This window comes from Candida margitis, assembly GCF_024628925.1.
Source record: "Candida margitis strain CBS 14175 chromosome Unknown scaffold40, whole genome shotgun sequence".
NCBI lineage: Eukaryota > Fungi > Ascomycota > Pichiomycetes > Serinales > Debaryomycetaceae > Lodderomyces > Lodderomyces margitis.
The window spans coordinates 89,711-107,722 of record NW_026261891.1 but is presented as its reverse complement, the minus strand read 5'-3'; the positions used below and the strand labels follow the sequence as shown (position 1 = coordinate 107,722).

The 18,012-nt window shown below is 40.0% G+C and overlaps 6 protein-coding genes across 6 annotated transcripts; 3 read left to right on the top strand and 3 right to left on the bottom strand. All coding sequences in view use genetic code 12, as the record gives it.

The window, feature by feature from the left end:
* Positions 1–788: 788 nt before the first annotated feature.
* Positions 789–3,746, bottom strand: NMA111 (Nma111p; the record flags this gene model as incomplete). The annotated part of the gene is made up of 1 exon (XM_051816798.1): positions 789–3,746. The coding sequence occupies one exon, from the start codon at positions 3,744–3,746 to the stop codon at positions 789–791; it is 2,958 nt and encodes a 985-aa protein (XP_051669935.1).
* A 170-nt stretch (positions 3,747–3,916) lies between these two features.
* On the bottom strand, positions 3,917–5,026 carry CANMA_004512 (origin recognition complex subunit 6; the record flags this gene model as incomplete). Its single annotated transcript, XM_051816796.1, has 1 exon — positions 3,917–5,026. One exon carries the CDS (start codon positions 5,024–5,026, stop codon positions 3,917–3,919), a length of 1,110 nt encoding a protein of 369 aa, XP_051669934.1.
* Positions 5,027–5,263: 237 nt separating this feature from the next.
* Positions 5,264–9,292, top strand: SET1 (histone methyltransferase; the record flags this gene model as incomplete). Its single annotated transcript, XM_051816795.1, has 2 exons — positions 5,264–5,730; positions 6,214–9,292. The coding sequence occupies 2 exons, from the start codon at positions 5,264–5,266 to the stop codon at positions 9,290–9,292; spliced, it is 3,546 nt and encodes a 1,181-aa protein (XP_051669933.1).
* A 686-nt stretch (positions 9,293–9,978) lies between these two features.
* On the top strand, positions 9,979–11,940 carry CDC5 (polo kinase; the record flags this gene model as incomplete). Its single annotated transcript, XM_051816794.1, has 1 exon — positions 9,979–11,940. One exon carries the CDS (start codon positions 9,979–9,981, stop codon positions 11,938–11,940), a length of 1,962 nt encoding a protein of 653 aa, XP_051669932.1.
* A 331-nt stretch (positions 11,941–12,271) lies between these two features.
* RPB11 (DNA-directed RNA polymerase II core subunit) lies at positions 12,272–12,695 on the bottom strand (the record flags this gene model as incomplete). The annotated part of the gene is made up of 2 exons (XM_051816793.1): positions 12,272–12,587; positions 12,643–12,695. 2 exons carry the CDS (start codon positions 12,693–12,695, stop codon positions 12,272–12,274), a joined length of 369 nt encoding a protein of 122 aa, XP_051669931.1.
* Positions 12,696–13,506: 811 nt separating this feature from the next.
* On the top strand, positions 13,507–17,952 carry SIN3 (transcriptional regulator; the record flags this gene model as incomplete). Its single annotated transcript, XM_051816792.1, has 4 exons — positions 13,507–13,565; positions 13,621–13,667; positions 13,724–13,851; positions 13,930–17,952. The coding sequence occupies 4 exons, from the start codon at positions 13,507–13,509 to the stop codon at positions 17,950–17,952; spliced, it is 4,257 nt and encodes a 1,418-aa protein (XP_051669930.1).
* Positions 17,953–18,012: the final 60 nt, after the last annotated feature.

Genomic DNA, 18,012 nt, shown 5'->3' with positions numbered 1-18,012 from the left:
TCGTTCAAGATTTTGGACTTTGACAACGAGCAAGTGTTTACCTATGTCAAGAGTTTGCCAAACTCAGACTACCCAAAGGCTTATGTTGTCCTCAACTTTTCTAAAGATTCGGCCAAGTTTAGCAAGTTGATTGATGGCGACTTCAAGTTGATCAATACCAATGTCGACAAAGCTGATCTTGTTGAGGATTCATTGTCTCCTTACGAAGGACGTGTTTACATTGTTGATTGATTGATAGTTTGATACTACATAGATTTCTAGAGCTTATAGAGTAAATGTGTTGAGATTAATAAAGTGAATGTAGTGTCCATATGAAGAGCTGACATTGCGTGGTAACAGTGCTGCCGTTTTGATTTTGCCGTATCTGGTAGCACTGCATCTAATGTCGTGGAAATAAAAAAAAATTTCAGTTTAAAAGATCTATATAATCGTTCTGCACCTACACCCCCCAGTGAAACTCACCATGTTGAACCTCATACAAAACATCTCCTTTAGGGCAAATATCATTCAAAAATGCATTAGCCCCAATTTACTTCAAATCAGAACTAAAATGAAATCACATAAAGCTATAACGAGCAGGCTAATCAAACGAACATCTGGGTTGAAGAGAAAGCATGCTGGTTTGAATCACGGTTTGGGCAGGTTTAGCGCCCCATCGTTGAAACATTTGAGAGGAATGACCACAGTTAAAAAGGAGGGTGGCTATTTAAAAAAGATGTATCCACATGCTTAAAATAAAAGTCTATTCAAGTCTTGTATATACATATATATATATATATGGTGAATTATCAATCAGATGATTTAATTTGCTCGTGCTTTCTGGTTTGCCATTCCCCTGTTGTAGTATCTCGTAAAAGTTCTGTTGTTGGGAAGTAATGATAGTCAGTTTTCAACGAAATTGCTGCTGGTATATTGTCAAACGATACTATTCTGAGCTTAATGTATGTTTTGTCGGGGATATTCTTGACAACATCGATAAAAGTTGACAAATCTTTGGTCTCTTGGTCATTCACATGAGTTATAAAACTAACCGGTACTATTCCATATTGATGTGCCGGCCCACATGAACTTTTATCAGTGACGAAAACTTCCGAAGGGATCTTGGTCATCAATTGTCTCACTCCGTAGTGTGGCTTTTGTAATAAAGCTCCTGACCAAAATACAACGTGGGAAGTATCTAAAGTGGCAGTTTCTATTGTAGGAACCGTCAACAACATCTCCTTCTTTTGACGTATAATTTTGAAATTGAGATATTCGTTGTCGTACATTGGTGCAAAATCCCTCAAACTCCTGACCAATTTGTCATTCACAGAAAGTATTATATCCCCGACTTTTAAAGGATTGGGGTGATCTGACAAACTCGGTGCTGCAATTCTATCAACTGACAAAAATCTAATCTGGTCCTCCGCTTCCTCTTCAAATTTGCTGATCCAAGTTTGAGGAACACCTCGAGTTCTTCCTTGGAAAACAGTTATGGAGGCAAATTCAGCACTCAACATTCTCAAGCCTATCGGTACCTCATCCTTTTTAAGTGCATTGATAACATCCTTAACATCGGTAACATCCAACCCCATCTTGTAAGACACTTCATTAGACTCTCCCAAGTAAGACAACCAAAATGCGCGCACAGTCCCATCTCTATCCACCAATATACCAGTTCCACACTCTTGGGTAATCTTACTATCCAACAAAATACATTCCAAGTTAGTACCTCTATAACGCGGTGACATAGTGTTTGCTGTAACATTCAACGATGCGATTGAACTTACTTTCACGTCATCAGTTACCAATCTTAAGTTATAGTTGTAACCGACAAAGCAAACGTCATCGCCTCGCTTTAAAGGTGCTGTCGAGAATTTAGGTGTTTGCACCTCAGCTAGTATCAAGCTTGGGTCGTACTTGATAATGGCATAATTCAAATGCGGATGCAAGAATACAACTTTTCCAGCAACATCGATCGACTCAGCAAACACAACAAAGATATCGCACATGTAATGTGGCACATATCGCCTTGACGTCAAGACATATCCATTCGCGGCATCAATTACAACACCATAGCATATATCCTTTTTAAACGGATGCGAGTCAACGCCACTCGGGCACAATGTTCGTATTTGTACAAAAGAGCGAACCAACTTGGATATTTCTTCCTTGCTGGAGTCGTTGAATGGTATGTCGACATACTTTGCATTTTGAGGAGTTGGAGCAATTGGTGGTAAAGGTTTATCTTGTAACGACACGAAATCCCATAACCCTGTTTTATCATTTCTTGTTGCCATTTTGAATGACGTGTACCAGTGTCTGTCAATGTATATTGTTTGGACGTATTCAGCATTCATATCGGAAACGTGACGGTAAGTTACTGGCACTCTTGAACAATCGGGCAACTTTTTCATCACCTCCACAAACTCATCCAAATTGGCCACCGGTCTATCGTCAACTGTTTCGACTAAATACCCAAAGGGGTCTTGGTTTGAAAACTCAAATGAACCGGCACCATCACTCACATATAACCCCCTCACAGGTAGGCAATAGCATCGGGCAACTTGATATGAAAGATCGTTGAAAGATGCACCAGAAACCTGGACATATCGATTAGGTGTAATTGCGTGAAGGTCACCTACTTTAATGTTTTGCTTAATTTCTACCCCACTGCGTTGTACAACAAATTCCAATTCCTTACCAACATTCTCATCTAATATTTCATCCACTCGGATAAATGTTGAAATATACTCTCCATTTATAGATATCAAAGTATCACCTTCCTTAATTAAACCGTCAGCTGGACCTTCAGGTAAAACCAACTCTGCCACCAACAATCCTATCTTATCGGGAAACATCTTTCTTGCATGCGCTTCTGCATCTGGTGTCAATCCAAATCTTGAGCACTCATTGAATGGTTTCAACTCCCATTCAACCTGTATGTCTCCTCTACTGATTGGTTCTTCATTTTGTATGCACTGGAGTGCTCTCTTTGGTCTATTTACAGGCAAAAAGAAATCAGTTGACGCTTCGGTAGAGCCACCAGCTTGCAACGCCACGCATTTACCGTCTTCATTAACCACAGGAGAACCCGATGACCCCCCTGTTGCTGAAGCTGCTGCCTGGATATACTCGGTGTTGAAATCATTGTAAGTCAAAGCCCCGTAGTCAGGTGCGTTTCTATCAATTCTGGAGATTATACCAGCGAGAATTGATAGTTTTTCACCATTATCGTTACCAACAACCCTGATTTCTGTCCCAACTTTGGCCATTGTAGGCTCCAAATCAAGTTGGCTCAATTCCAAATACTTGACTTCCTTTGTGTCAAACTGTAGAAATCCAAAATCATGGACGGGGTCTCTATATATGGGCTTAACATCGACAGATTCATGGTTATCAAAAACAACGTATCCCGTGAATGGGCCAGGTCCAACCACATGTCTATTTGTCAAAATCAACCCCCGATCTGCATCCACAACAAACCCGGTAGCCTCGCTGACAATCGCTGTTTCCGTGTCAAATGCTGCCACGTGTGAAAATTGTATTGATACCACTGAGTTTACAACTTTTTTAATTGTGTCTTGCCATTTGTTACTGTTGGATACCGCGACGTCAAAAACTGGTGAACAAGAAGACTCTGATGAGTCCGATTCCAAAATAATATCTTCCTCAACCTCCACATCCCCGGTACTCTCCGGTGATTCTGAATCTGCTTTAACTCTTTTGACACGTCCGTTTATAAACAGCTCGCCATTCCTTTTCATATTGTTGATGCAACAAGGAAAACAAAGTGTATTTTTTTCTTCACAATTTTTTTTTTTTATTTTTATTTTTATTGTTCTTTTTTTTTGCAATCGTGATGATTAACCATTTTGGGACAGAAAGAAAGGAAGAGATGCAATCTTGATATTTGTCTATGCATATTTAGTTTTGTCTATAAATCTCCAATGACTTTTTTCGACCATGTTGTAAAGTATTCATTTTGAGTGTCTGATTGATACATTACCTCTCCATGAATCATAGCGCCAAATCGTTCCATCAAATCCCAGCCTTCGCCTATCATGCCCCTGTACTCCTTATTCAACATACTCTCCATCAACACCTCACTACCATACATGTATTGCTTCTCAAGATCCTGTACCCATGACTCCTCCCTAATCCATTCCTCAACCAAGGTACACCAGGACTGTAGAGACGCCTTCAGTAACGCACCTTTTTGATACTGCAAAAGCAAATTCATAAACTCAGACTTTGCTCCTACCTTTTCATGTAGTAATTTATGATTTATTCGAATGTATGCAGTGTAAATTATTCCACAAGCCAAGGACCAGTCTGTTTTTTTTGCAAACTTGTGCTTATGCAAATAAAAAGTTGACAACATCCGTGTTGTGTACTTGCTTGGAATGTAAAAGGTGTTGCAAAATGTAATGAATTCACTAAGCAGTACGACCTTGAAATCGTATCTGTATTTTTTCTTACTTGGCGTATCTGCTTTACTCACGAAGGGAGAGTTACTCCCTTTAGATGCAGGGCTGTTTTTTTGCTCCATGCTAGACCCGTCGCCTTCGGTAGCTGCAGCTTTCAACTTTTTCAATGGGGAACCGGATTGTCTCATATCCAGCTTACTCGGCGTTGGGTCTTTCAAGGGGCTTAAGTTTCGTTTCTTTGGACTCGATGTGGGTGTGCTAGCTGCTGACATTTGGTTTACCAATTCACGAAATTCCGTCAACAACCGTAAAGCAACCTGGGGCTGTATTGGTATTCTTGTTACATCTGGCGTCGGTAGGTTGAATATCGTCTGAAACTTCTCGACTATCACAAATGTGCACAAGTGATAGCGGCCAATTTCTGAATTGTTTGGCAAATTGCTGCTCTTGCGCAAGCTTAAATTGTATAACGAATCAATGTATGTTGAAAGTTTGCTCAAATTTTCGCCGGCATATGAGGGAACTATGTCTTTGATGGACTGTTTGATCTGATTCGATGGCATTACCTTCGTGAAGAATGAGCCGTGTTGGATTTCGTTAGAGTTTTTCAATATCATTGTCGCAAATATGAAAAATTGGACACAAGGATCGTTTGGTGGAAAAAATCCAGCCAACCAAAATTTTTCCTTTCTTCTTTACGCAATAAAAGATAAAAAGACAAGATCCACTGCTTAATCCATATTCGGTACTACCCATTAGATTTAGATAGCAGTATATTATCAAAGACATAAGCCTAATAAACTTGCCTATTAGATTCACACATATAGTTATACGCTACTTGCACTACAGTCAATATGTTGTCCAGAGTTGCAGTCAAACCAGCTGCTATCTTTGCTCGTAGTTTTGCATCTACAGCAATAGTAAGGAACTCAGAGTTATCTAAACCTACTGATTCCGCCGGTAAAGAAATCGTATCAGGCGCTCCAAGGGATCTTGTTACCAGCAGGGTGGTTAGGATATACCAAGAAGCCAAACCTGCCACACAATCCGGACATCACAACGGTCACGACTGGAAATTGGACTGGGACGTTTTAGGGAAAGGTAACAGATGGGAAAACGATTTGATTGGTTATCAATCATCTTCCGATTACATGCAAGGAACTATTATGAAATTTGATACTAAAGAAGCCGCAATCAGATTTGCAGAGAACCAAGGTTGGGACCACTATGTCCAAGAGCCAAAGAAATTACACTTTAGAAAGAAGGAGTATGCTGCTAACTTCTACCATTCGTCTGGTCCATTGAAGCATATTAGAACTAAGTAAGGTGAGGGATATCGAATACAACATAGTGGCCCCGTTTCCATTGAAAATACAGGTACTGTAATCCTTCTCTATGATATATCACTCTACTCTGGCTGCTTCGAGAAGCACGCTCTCAAGCTGAATGTTGTCTGAAAAACACCACTTCTAGCTGATAGTTTCACAAAGAATGCGCGATCATTAAAAAGACAAAAATTGCGTAAAAATAAAAATTGATAAAAAAAAACCATAAAATAAAATAAAATAAACTTCACTTCACTTTACTTACGTCAGTGAAAGATTTTTTGATTCCTTACTAATCGTATAGGATCGTATTCACTTTTATCTAGAGCGATTATTTGGCAGACCTTTTGGGTATATCCTACACTTTTATAGCAACGATTACTGTTTGGTAGATAGTCTATTCAGGTTTGTTCGAGAAAATTGCAACTGTGTGAATTATCAGAGAAAATGTCTTACCAAGGTGGGTACTATGGACACAGATATGGACAGCGAAGAGAAAGGTATGAATCATACAGGCCAGATCGTACAGACTCGCGCGAACAGCATAGTTATAGAGATGCTGTCTCGCTGTCTGTGGCTAATGGTCAGAAACAACTACACACAGATTATAATCACCACCGTGACAGCAATGAATACTCGAAAAGTTTGGGAAGCCGACTGTCTCGATGGAATTCTACCGAAAATTCAGGTAGAAATACGCCTGCATCTGTTAGAACCGATGGCTCACTAGTAGAGAATTATTCCAGCACCAATGTGAGAACAGGTCTTAATCAAAAAGACTTGGAATATACTAAACTAAAACACCACCGTGACACCACAAAACGTTTAGAATCTATTAAGAAACTGGAGAGTTCTAAAAACTACAAAGTTATATATGACCCCGAACTTGATCCTGGCCTTACAAAGAGTGAGATGAAAGCAAAATCAAAAAAAGTGCGATTCAATGGGGAAGGTGTAGTCAGTGCACAGGACCCTCGACTACCGAATTTAACCCAGTACCTACAAAAACCAAATAAAAAGTCTTTCAAGTTCCCGTTCAAACAGTTACCACAAGCGAAATTTATTTATGATCTGGACTCCCTTGGTGACGCACCACCTACCACTTTGGTACTTTGGGATCTTCCGCTAAGTGTTAACGAAACATACTTGAAGAACTTTCTTGCAAGTTATGAGTCAAAAATTGAAAACCTCAAGACAATAGACGACCCAAAATATGGAGTACCTTTAGGTGTCGCTACTTTCAGGTACCAAGGAACCGCTGAAAAGTCAAATGTATTGGCGGAAAATTTTATACAAACCGTGAAACGAGACTCCATCAAGGTTGATGGCAACCATTTAAAAATAGCCTTGAATGACAATCAGGATGACCTTTTGAACCTGAAAATCAACTTGGCAAGAGGAAGAATAATTCAACAGCAAAAGAAGAGGGAAGAAGAAGAAGAGAGGAGGCGATTGGTGCAAATTGAAGAACAAAAGAAGTTGGAAGAGCAGAAAAATGTCGAGGAGCAGAAGAAGCGGGAAGAAGAACGGAAGAAGGAAGAAGCTGAAAAATTGCAGGCAAAGAAGAATGGAATAGTTGTAGCTTGTGACGGCAGTGCTTCCAAATACAAGAACAATACTACGGTTTTATCATCCAAGCATGGTAACAAAATTGTTCACGGTGTCTTTTTACCAAATGATTTGGCAAAGTATGTGAAAAACCGGCCATATCTACTAATCCACGACAAATATGTTTCTACTAAAAAGACTTCGTCGCAGGATATAAAGAGAGTGTTGAAAAAATATGATTGGACTAGGGTGTTGTCTGATAAGACTGGCTTTTACATTGTATTTAATTCGTTGAAAGAATGCGAAAGATGTTTCCATAATGAAGATGGGCGCCGATTTTATGAGTTCAAGTTAGTCATGGAAATGGCCATCCCAGAGAGCTTTCAGGAAGTGGACAAGGAGAATGATTTGAGTAACAGCGTTATTGATGAGGCCACAAATATGCTAGTAAAGGAATTTGAAGCCTTCTTGGTTAAAGATATCAGAGAAAGGATAATAGCGCCTCAGGTTTTGTGCCTTCTAGATCATGATCATTATCCTGCGTTGGTTGAGGAACTCAGGGCAAAAGAAAAAGAGCAAGCATTGAAATCAAAGCTGAGTGTTTCAAATATTGATTTGAAACAAAATGCCATGTCCATCCTAGAGAAGCAAAAGAAGGATTTGCAGGAAAAGATACCTTACTTTAAAAGAGCAGAAGAAAGACTCAAAGACAGTAAAAGAGGTAACAGGCGTCCGATAATACCGATGCTGCATGCTTTGAACCTTGATGAAGATGAAGAAGATGAGGAAGATATTTATGAATCAGCTAGTGGATCCATGACCCCTTTAGCCGAGCCACTAAAGCGAGTTCGGAGCTCGACTGCTACTAGCGTCGTAGAGGATTCTGAGCTCGATGAGCCTGCTCCTAAGAGACATAGATCAAAACTACAGGAATCCTACGAAGTTGCTTCGCCAGAGGATGAAATGAAGGAAGAGGTAGAAGCATCTGATATTGGTTCCGATCAAGAGAGTGAGCATGAGCTATCAGAGGAGATAATCGACGCTAAATACGGACCTACCGAGGGTAAGCCAATGACAGTTTATCCGACTGCCTTAACCACGACTATTGCTGACTTGAGGACTCTCCAAGATATTATTATGGATCATGAGGATTTGAAGTTGGCCAACATGGTTTTGGCTGATGTAGAGGAGGCGGTGGATATGCCTAATATGGAGTATTGGGCCTGGAAGCAAAATTCCAGTATAACAGCCTCCCTCGAGGTTGATGAACAGGAAGCAGAGATGGATGAAATACCATCTAGGCTTGACTCCACTACTGGATCGTTCAAGAGCGATGGCTTTAAGAAGATTGCAGAAATTGATAAAATCGAGTACTTGCCTCATCGTAAGAAAGCAAATAAGCCCATCAAGACTGTCCAATATGAAGATGACGATGATGAGAAACCTGCAGATAGCAGTAATGTGTTACAAAGCTCCAGAGTTAATAGAGCTAATAATAGAAGGTTTGCTGCTGATATCACTGCTCAGATTGGTTCTGAATCCGATGTTATGTCCTTGAATGCACTTACCAAGCGTAAGAAGCCAGTGACTTTTGCAAGATCGACAATTCACAACTGGGGTCTCTATGCTATGGAGCCTATTGCTACAAAGGAGATGATTATTGAGTATGTTGGGGAGAGGATTAGGCAACAAGTGGCAGAGCATAGGGAAAAGAGCTACTTGCGAACAGGAATTGGCTCCTCCTATTTATTCAGAATCGATGAAAATACGGTTATTGATGCGACAAAGAAAGGTGGTATTGCTCGGTTTATTAATCATTGTTGTAACCCCAGCTGTACGGCTAAGATTATCAAAGTGGAAGGTAAAAAGCGAATTGTCATTTACGCGCTCAGGGACATTGAAGCCAATGAAGAGCTCACCTATGACTATAAATTTGAAAGGGAAACAAATGATGAAGAGCGTATTCGTTGTTTATGTGGTGCTCCTGGCTGTAAAGGATATCTTAATTGATGCTGACATGGCTTTTGCACTGGGGTGTGTGGATATAATTTTCTCTAACAGCAATACAATATTAGCAATCAAAGTTTAGACCAGAAACCCTTTCTCTACAACCTCTACAATCTCTACTACGCCAATAAAACAGGCTTTACCCAAATTAACTCAAAATACAAATATACAACATATTATTGCTTGTTTTGGAAGGTGCACGTGATGTATACTAAATAGAGATGATAAAAAAACAAACAAAAATAAAAAAAAACTCAATTGGGAATGAATGTAAATAAACGCAAAACATCGCATCCACGCGCCAGTACCAATTACAACAGATCTTCTCAAAACTTTAGTGTCTGTGGATAAAGCACAAACGGTCTATATATACATACATACGGAATCAGCTTTAGGAATAATACAGCAGAATTGCAATTTTCTTCAACGTCGTTATACAGAGATTGATTAACTCGACTAGCTTTTAGTTGAAGATACTCCTTGAATTTTTCTGACTGGAGTTGAAGCATTGATCAATACTTTTGAGTAAACCATTGGGTCACCATCAAAACAAACATAGCTCGCATCACATTCAGCTATAGATCATACACAAACAACAAGCCAATTATAACGCATTCTGTATTTGCCCCCATTTTGTATTCAATTGATTCTGAACCACTTCACACTGTCACATTGCTCTTTTTGTTATAATGTCTGCGCTTCGTTCTCAACCATTGCAGCCATTGAATGGCGGCCAATTGAATGTCAGATCTAACAACATAACACCAATTAAAGGTGCAAGACGTACAAAAGAAACCATACCTGAGCAAAAACAACAAACAAAGAAGAAGAAAGAGAAACTATCGGCATTATGCAAGACTCCCCCCTCCATTGTTAGAACAAGAAATGGTCGAGATTACCAACGTGGAACCTTTTTGGGTGAAGGAGGCTTTGCTCGTTGCTTTCAAATGAAGGATGCATCAGGCCAAGTCTATGCTGCTAAAACTGTTGCCAAAGCTTCCATAAAAAATGAAAAAACAAAGACAAAGCTTCTATCTGAAATCAAGATTCACAAGTCGTTGAAGCATCCCAACATTGTCAACTTTGTCGATTGTTTCGAGGATGACGTCAATGTTTATATACTTCTTGAAATATGTCCCAACCAATCGTTGATGGAGCTTTTAAAGAACAGAAAAAGAGTCTCTGAACCTGAAGTTAGGTTGTTCATGGTCCAAGTAGTTGGTGCCATTAAATACTTGCATTCAAGGAGAGTTATTCATAGAGACTTAAAGTTGGGCAATATATTTTTTGACCCCGACATGAACTTAAAAATTGGTGATTTTGGGTTAGCATCTGTTTTACCTTCCACCGACTCAAAAAAATACACTGTCTGTGGTACACCAAATTACATTGCGCCCGAAGTTTTGGGAGGTAAAAACACAGGTCACAGCTTTGAGGTGGACATTTGGGCTATAGGAATTATGATGTATGCTTTATTGGTTGGTAAGCCTCCCTTCCAAGCCAAAGATGTCAATGTGATCTACGAAAGAATCAAAAAGACAGAATATTACTTCCCTGAAGACAAACCCATCTCGGAGGCAGCTAAAATTTTGATCAAGGACTTGCTAAGCTTAAATCCATTGAATAGACCCACTATTGATGAGGTATTGAGCTACGAGTGGTTTAATGGCCCCTTCCCAGGGAAAACTCGGGATATCAGCTTGAGCGAAATGCCTGAAGGACTCGACCAAATTTCAAGAGCCCAGTCCAAGATGAATTTTAAGCATGCCAAGGACATGGCTGGGATTTACACACCAAAGAGTAAGGATCCAGTGGAGATTTTAAGATCAGACTTACACTCTGAACAACCAAGAGCTTTGCTTCCAGAATCGTTATCGCCAAACGATACCAAAAACAAATATCGTGAAGTGGATCCCGAGCAAGTTGGCCGTCCAAGACGTGTCAATTTCAACTCACATTTTTCTACCACCATTAAACGTCTTAATCAAACTTGTTTTGAGACTTATCAAAATATAAGAAGATTGGAGCATTCGAGACATGAGAATATTGATTTATTTGAACTTCCTGTATGTGAAAATCCTACCTTGATCAGCAAGTGGGTTGACTACTCCAATAAATATGGTTTTTCCTATCAATTAAACAATGATGATATCGGGGTCTTGTTCAATGATGAAAACACGTTATTGAAACTTCATAATTCTAACAAATTTTTGGAGTTGATCTATCACGATGGAGAAGGATGGACGTGTATTGAAAATTCCTTGAGTCATCCACCAGCTCAAGCCAAAAGACAATTAGAGATTGTTGACTTTTTTGCCAAATACATGAATAGCAACTTGTCAAAAGTGAGTGACAATGAAGAGAGGAAAGAAATTGTTTTCTTGAGGCGGTACAGCAGAACTTCCGAATACATTATGTTTGAGATGACAAATGGAAACTTTCAATTCAACTTCAAGGATCATCATAAAATCTGCATTTCGAAGGCAGGGTTGGCTATAACGCATGTTTCACCAAACCGTTTAACACTGACGCATCCCTTAATTAGCATTCTTCAAGACGGCAATTTCCCTTCCGAACCAGTTCCAGAATGCTTGCAAAAGATCGCCATTATTAAAGATGCAATAAAGAGAAGGGCCTTCAAAGAGGAATAGATTTCCATTGCCCATTTGGTGTATATCTGTTAGTTTCATCGGCTTTAGCTTCCCAGCATTTCGTTGTATTATTAATTCATTTTGATTCTATTTAATAAAGAGCTATACACATGCATATCTGCTCAAACATTATACTAGCATAAATAAAAGTTACTAAATTTCATAGAAGCAACTTTCGTAATATGTAATACACCATCTAAGAACTGAATCCATCTCTAGATATGAGGATGTTGTCAATTGCATCGTCTTGTGCACAAACCAAACGGCATGATTAGCCCTGTGTCCAAGAAATACATACAAATCCTACCCCACCTAACCTCACTTCACCCTCTCAATACTCATCTTCGTTGTGCGTCAACAAAACCTTCAAAGCCCATTCTCTTTGGAACTTGTCCTTGATTGCTTGCAATTCGGCAATAAGGCCCGAGCAAGCATTTCTCAAGGCTTCTTTTGGTGAATAGTCATCTTCAGTCTGGATTCTTAAAACGAAATTTGCGAATAAAGGATGCTCCACCTTATAAGCAGCAAAAATAACACCGTCATCTTTAAGGAGCTGTGCCCTTAACAAATTAGCTAGAGTATGGTCTTCTCTCTCGATTTTCACGATGGCGGCATTGGGGACCTTTGAATCTGGTGTAATTTTTATCCTAAACTAAGTTAGTATACGGCATAGATGGTTAAGAACAAGTATTCGAATCTTACTTTTCAAGTCCATCGGGTAATATGAATAGTTCAAATCTATCTGGAGCATTCATGACTTTGGAAGTTGATTCGTTGATGAATGAAGCACAACGCCATGCTTTGTCTGTACTTTATTTTCAATTTTTTTTTGTCTTTCTATGGAAAAAGGGTCGTGCAAGGACAAATATCGCAGTAGCCTCAAATCAGCAGTAAGGCAGTTGCTGAATAGCTTTCTACAGGCATTTTATCCTCTTGACCAACCTAGAACAATGACTGTGTGAATGGAGCTTGTATGTATAGTATGATGCAGTAGGTAATGAAGACGTTTCTCAAGGAGAAGCCTAATTGAGATTGTAAACACGTTTTGTCTGTTAGAAAGCAAGCAAAAAGCTTTTGAAGATTCGGACTTAGAAGATTCAACAGTGAACTGTTGCTAATATTAAAGTGGACTTGATGTATGAGTTGTCCAACTGTTAAGGCTCAATCCATTAACGGCTACTTGTTTGCAAACTGGTCTCCTATCCTGCATATAGCAATCACAAGCTTTTCTCTCCTTCCAAAACGAGTGGTAACGCATTTTTTCAAATTTGGTGAAGAGAAAAAACCAGAGATTCAGAGTGTTTACAGAGGAATCTAAGTGAGCCATACCTTTTCCTAATCAATAAACTACCAGCTTATATTGTGATAGGTGTGAAATTCACAGCGAAAGATTAATTATACACTTGAAAAGAGCTATCAAACCAAAGTTTTAGCTTCTGTTCCTCAAGAACTTTAATTTTATCCCGACAACATCGATTTTGGATAAACAGAGCTCCAAAAAATCAACAAAATACCCCATCTCAGAAAATCAGCCAGATCTTCTTTGGAATAAAATCCGGAATTACAATGTCCAATCAACAGGATTCTTGGTCTTCCCAACAGCGTCCGATTGGTCAACAATTCAAGTATGTTCACACGTGTGCAAACTTTCTCTTATGTCCTTGATACTAACAGATATAGTCGCCAACATCCGCCAGTTCTACCACCACCAGCAACGTTGGAGCAAGGTATGTCGACCCTCTTTCGATTTGAACTTTCTTGGAGAAATACTAACAACCTATAGGAGGTCAACAGTTTTATCCCTTGCCTAGTTTGCCGAGCCTTGGTAATGGAAGTAGCCATCCACAACATGGACACCAATTCACAATCCCCTCGATCAATCCTGTGAATGATCCAGTACAACTTGGACAGGTATGTACATTAAATAACTTTTGTCATGTCGATGAAAAAAAAATAAAAAGATCACATACTAACTGCTGCTTGTTTTAGAATTCGGACCATTCTAGACAGGGTGCCGAGATTAGAAGGCCATCTGGTGTAGGATTTGGTACTCCTGGAAGTGCCCCATTGCCACCCCCGGCATCATTAACCAATATGAGTTCGGAAGCACTGATTATTAACAACGATATCGGTTCATCGCAACAACAACATGTTCACCAACAACAACCACAGCAACTGATTCCTCCACAGCACCAACATCAACAACAGAACTCATCCAGCACACCTCAACTTCAACACCATCAAGTCTCACCATTGGGTGGTAACTCTGCTGCTGCTGCTGCTGCTGCTGCTGTTGCAGGCCTTCCGAATAGATCCTCCACGACCAATGTTTATAGACCGTTAAATGTCAAGGATGCTTTATCATACTTGGACCAGGTTAAGATTCAATTTTATAATCAGTCAGAGGTCTATAACAACTTTCTTGACATTATGAAAGATTTCAAGTCACAAAGTATTGATACTCCAGGTGTCATTGATAGAGTATCTACTTTGTTCAAGGGCCACCCTAATTTAATTCAGGGCTTCAACACGTTTTTGCCTCCAGGGTATAAGATTGAGTGTTCCATGGACCCATCAGATCCCAATCCTATTCGAGTAACTACCCCTACTGGAACAACTACACGCCCAAATATTTCAGTGGTTTCCTACAATCAAGGTTGGGGCAATGACGAAGCCTCCGCTGTGGCTACTGCTGCAACCCAGCAACAACAGCAACAACAACAACAACAACAGCAGCAGCAGCAGCAGCAGCAAGTTAATGACCCCGCTAGCCAAGCAAATGGCTCTGGCCAAATCGACTTCAACCACGCAATCACCTATGTGAATAAAATTAAAACCAGGTTCGCTAATCAGCCAGATGTATACAAACATTTTCTTGAGATATTGCAAACATATCAGAGAGAACAAAAGCCTATTGCTGAGGTTTACGAGCAGGTCACAGAATTATTCTCAAATTGCCCTGATCTTTTAGATGATTTTAAGCAATTCTTGCCAGACACCAGTAACCAAAGTTATGCCCAACAGCAAGCACAGGAAAAATACTTTGTTGGAAACGGAACTCAGTTACCACCAGTGGGAAACTTTGGGCCCATTGGTGCCAGCCCTTCTCATTCTCCATACGGGCAGCAAACTCAACGTGTGCAGGGAGTCCCTGGTGCTGCCTTAGACCAGCAAAAGGGTGGTTTTGAACCTGCTTCGGTTCAGAACATTTCGCGGAAAAAGTCTGCTGTGGATGCGGAGGCCGAGCATTATAACCAAGAAGTTCAATATTCGGGTGTTCGTTCTGGTTTGGCTGATCCTAGACAAAATAAGACACTCTCGCGTCCGGGTGGTATTGTCGGTCCAGTTGCTACTGCTCCGCCTGTCAACCCTACTTTAATTCCTGGTATTCCAGAACCTGTTCTTCCTCCAGGAACTGCCAAATCGTCGTCACTTTCGGAGGAGATCAGCTTTTTTGACAAAATTAAGCGTGCTTTGGGAAACAAACAGACTTATGGTGAATTTTTGAAACTTTTGAATTTATTTACACAGGACATTATTGACAAGGATACTTTAGTGGAACGTGTGGATGCATTTTTAGGTGACAATAACGCCGATTTGTTTGAGTGGTTCAAATTGTTTGTTGGATACGAAGATAAACCTCAGAATTTGGAAAACATTACCTTCAAAAAGCACGCATTGGAGCTCTCATTGTGTAAGGCTTATGGACCATCTTACAGACAACTTCCAAAGGCCGAAACATTTATGCCTTGTTCAGGCCGTGATGAAATGTGTTGGGAAGTTTTGAATGATGAGTGGGTTGGTCACCCCACCTGGGCTTCTGAAGATTCTGGTTTCATTGCTCATCGCAAGAACCAATATGAAGAAATTTTGTTTAAAATTGAGGAGGAAAGACTTGAGTTTGACTATTACATGGAATCGAATTTGCGAACCATTCAAATATTGGAAACGATTGCAAACAGAATTGCAAACATGACTCCGGAACAAAAAGCAAATTTCAAATTGCCTCCTGGCTTGGGTCATAATTCAACTACAATTTATAAAAAGGTAATCAGAAAGATATACGACAAAGACCGTGGATTTGAGGTGATTGATGCGTTACATGAGAACCCAGCAATTGCAGTACCTATTGTGTTGAAAAGGTTGAAACAAAAAGATGAGGAATGGAAACGTGCTCAAAGAGAATGGAACAAGGTCTGGAGAGAAATGGAGCAAAAAGTTTTTTACAAGTCTTTGGATCACTTGGGTTTGACATTTAAGCAAGCTGATAAGAAATTGCTTACGGCTAAGCAATTGGTGAGTGAAATTAGCACCGTCAAAGTGGAACAACAAAACAAGAGACTCCATCCACTTACCCCCAAGCCACAAGAACAACTAAATTACGAATTCGGGGACGATGACGTTTTGTTTGACATCATAAAACTTGCAAATGTTTTTATAAATCGTTCATCGACATATTCAGCGTATGATAGGCTGAAATTGACCCAGTTCTTTAAATTTTTCGTGTCCTTATTTTTCGGGATCCCTACTGAGACTGTCGAGGAAGCTTTAACCAAGAGAGGAGATGTTGAAAATACCGAGGAGAATGGGGACGATGATGAACCTCAAAATGTGCAGAACAACCTACCTGAGTCTTCAAAGAAGAGAGGCCGTGAGTCAGACTTGTTGAAGGATGTATTGAAGAAGGCTTCGAAGTCTAAAAAGGATGATCGAGCGGATTCTCCGGGACCCCAATCATTGGAAAGTATTGCGCAAGAATTAAACGAGGAGCTTGAAAGATCGAGCGAGTTGTGGGTAAAAACAGCCAATACCAAGCATTCGCAGTCTGATGTATCCTCCCAGAAGAAGCGCAGCAAGTTTAATTTGTTCTGCAATACCACGATCTATGTGTTTTTCCGCCACTTGAGAACATTGTACGAAAGGTTGTTGGAGATAAAGAAGATGAACGAGGGTGTTGGTAATGATATAAGGAACCGCAAGTACCCTCAATTTGCAAAAGATTTGAACCTTGTTTCACATCAATTAGAAGATATGGGTGTCAACATCGTTGGAACAAAAGACTGCTACCAGCAAGTTCTAAGCTTGGCTAGTAGGTTGATTGAGGGCGACATTGAGCATCAATGGTTTGAAGAGAGTTTGCGTCAGGGATACAAGAATAAAGCCTACAAGATGTATACAGTGGATAAGGTTATCCAAGCTTTGGTAAAACATATGCACACCATGATCACAGATACAAAAGCCTCTGAAATTATAGTGCTATTCGAGAACGATCGAACCAAACCTACTTCCAGTGCAAAGGAACAGATCCTTTACCGTATACAAGTACGCAGTTTAATGTCATCTGATGAGAATATGTTCAAGATCACATACAATGAGGATACGTGCAAGGCCAACATTCTGTTTATTAGTTTGGATGACCTCACATTGAATGATCAAGAAAGCACCGAGGAACAATACAACTACTACGTCACCAGCTACATCATGTCTCACCCTACTGAAGGAGTCTCTGCGTCAAAGTTGAATATGCCATTCTTGAAGTCATTTATTGAACTGGTTGATGAGGATGATGTAGAAGGACGTGTTGCTTCAGAATTGAAAGTGTCGGTTTGTGAAAATTCGTACCGCTTGTACTTTGAAGGCGGGTCGCATGACGAATTTGTTTCCAATACAGTCTACAAAAAACAGGCTGATGAAACATCGAACAACAAAGACAAGATTAAGTCCTTGAGAGATTTGGTTGACGGTGAATATGGTTGGAAATCGACTTTGGAAGAGGGAGAGAATGAAGCTGATGTCGAAGGTGCTACTCGTATATTGTTTGAGGAGGGGGGTTCTAAATACAAGGATCATTTGAAGGAGTTGAGCTCAAAGGAGGATGCTGAAAAAGAAGCTGCTGAAAAAGAGGATGCGGCGGGTGTTAACGTTGACGGTGCGAGGGAGAACGAAAAAGGAGAAGAGTCTTTTGTTGAAAAGAAAGATGAAGGTGAAACCAAGGAGGAGGATGTAAATTAGAAAGTGCGCATGTTTCTATAAATTGTTTTATTAGTGAGTTTAGTTAAAATTGTAATACAT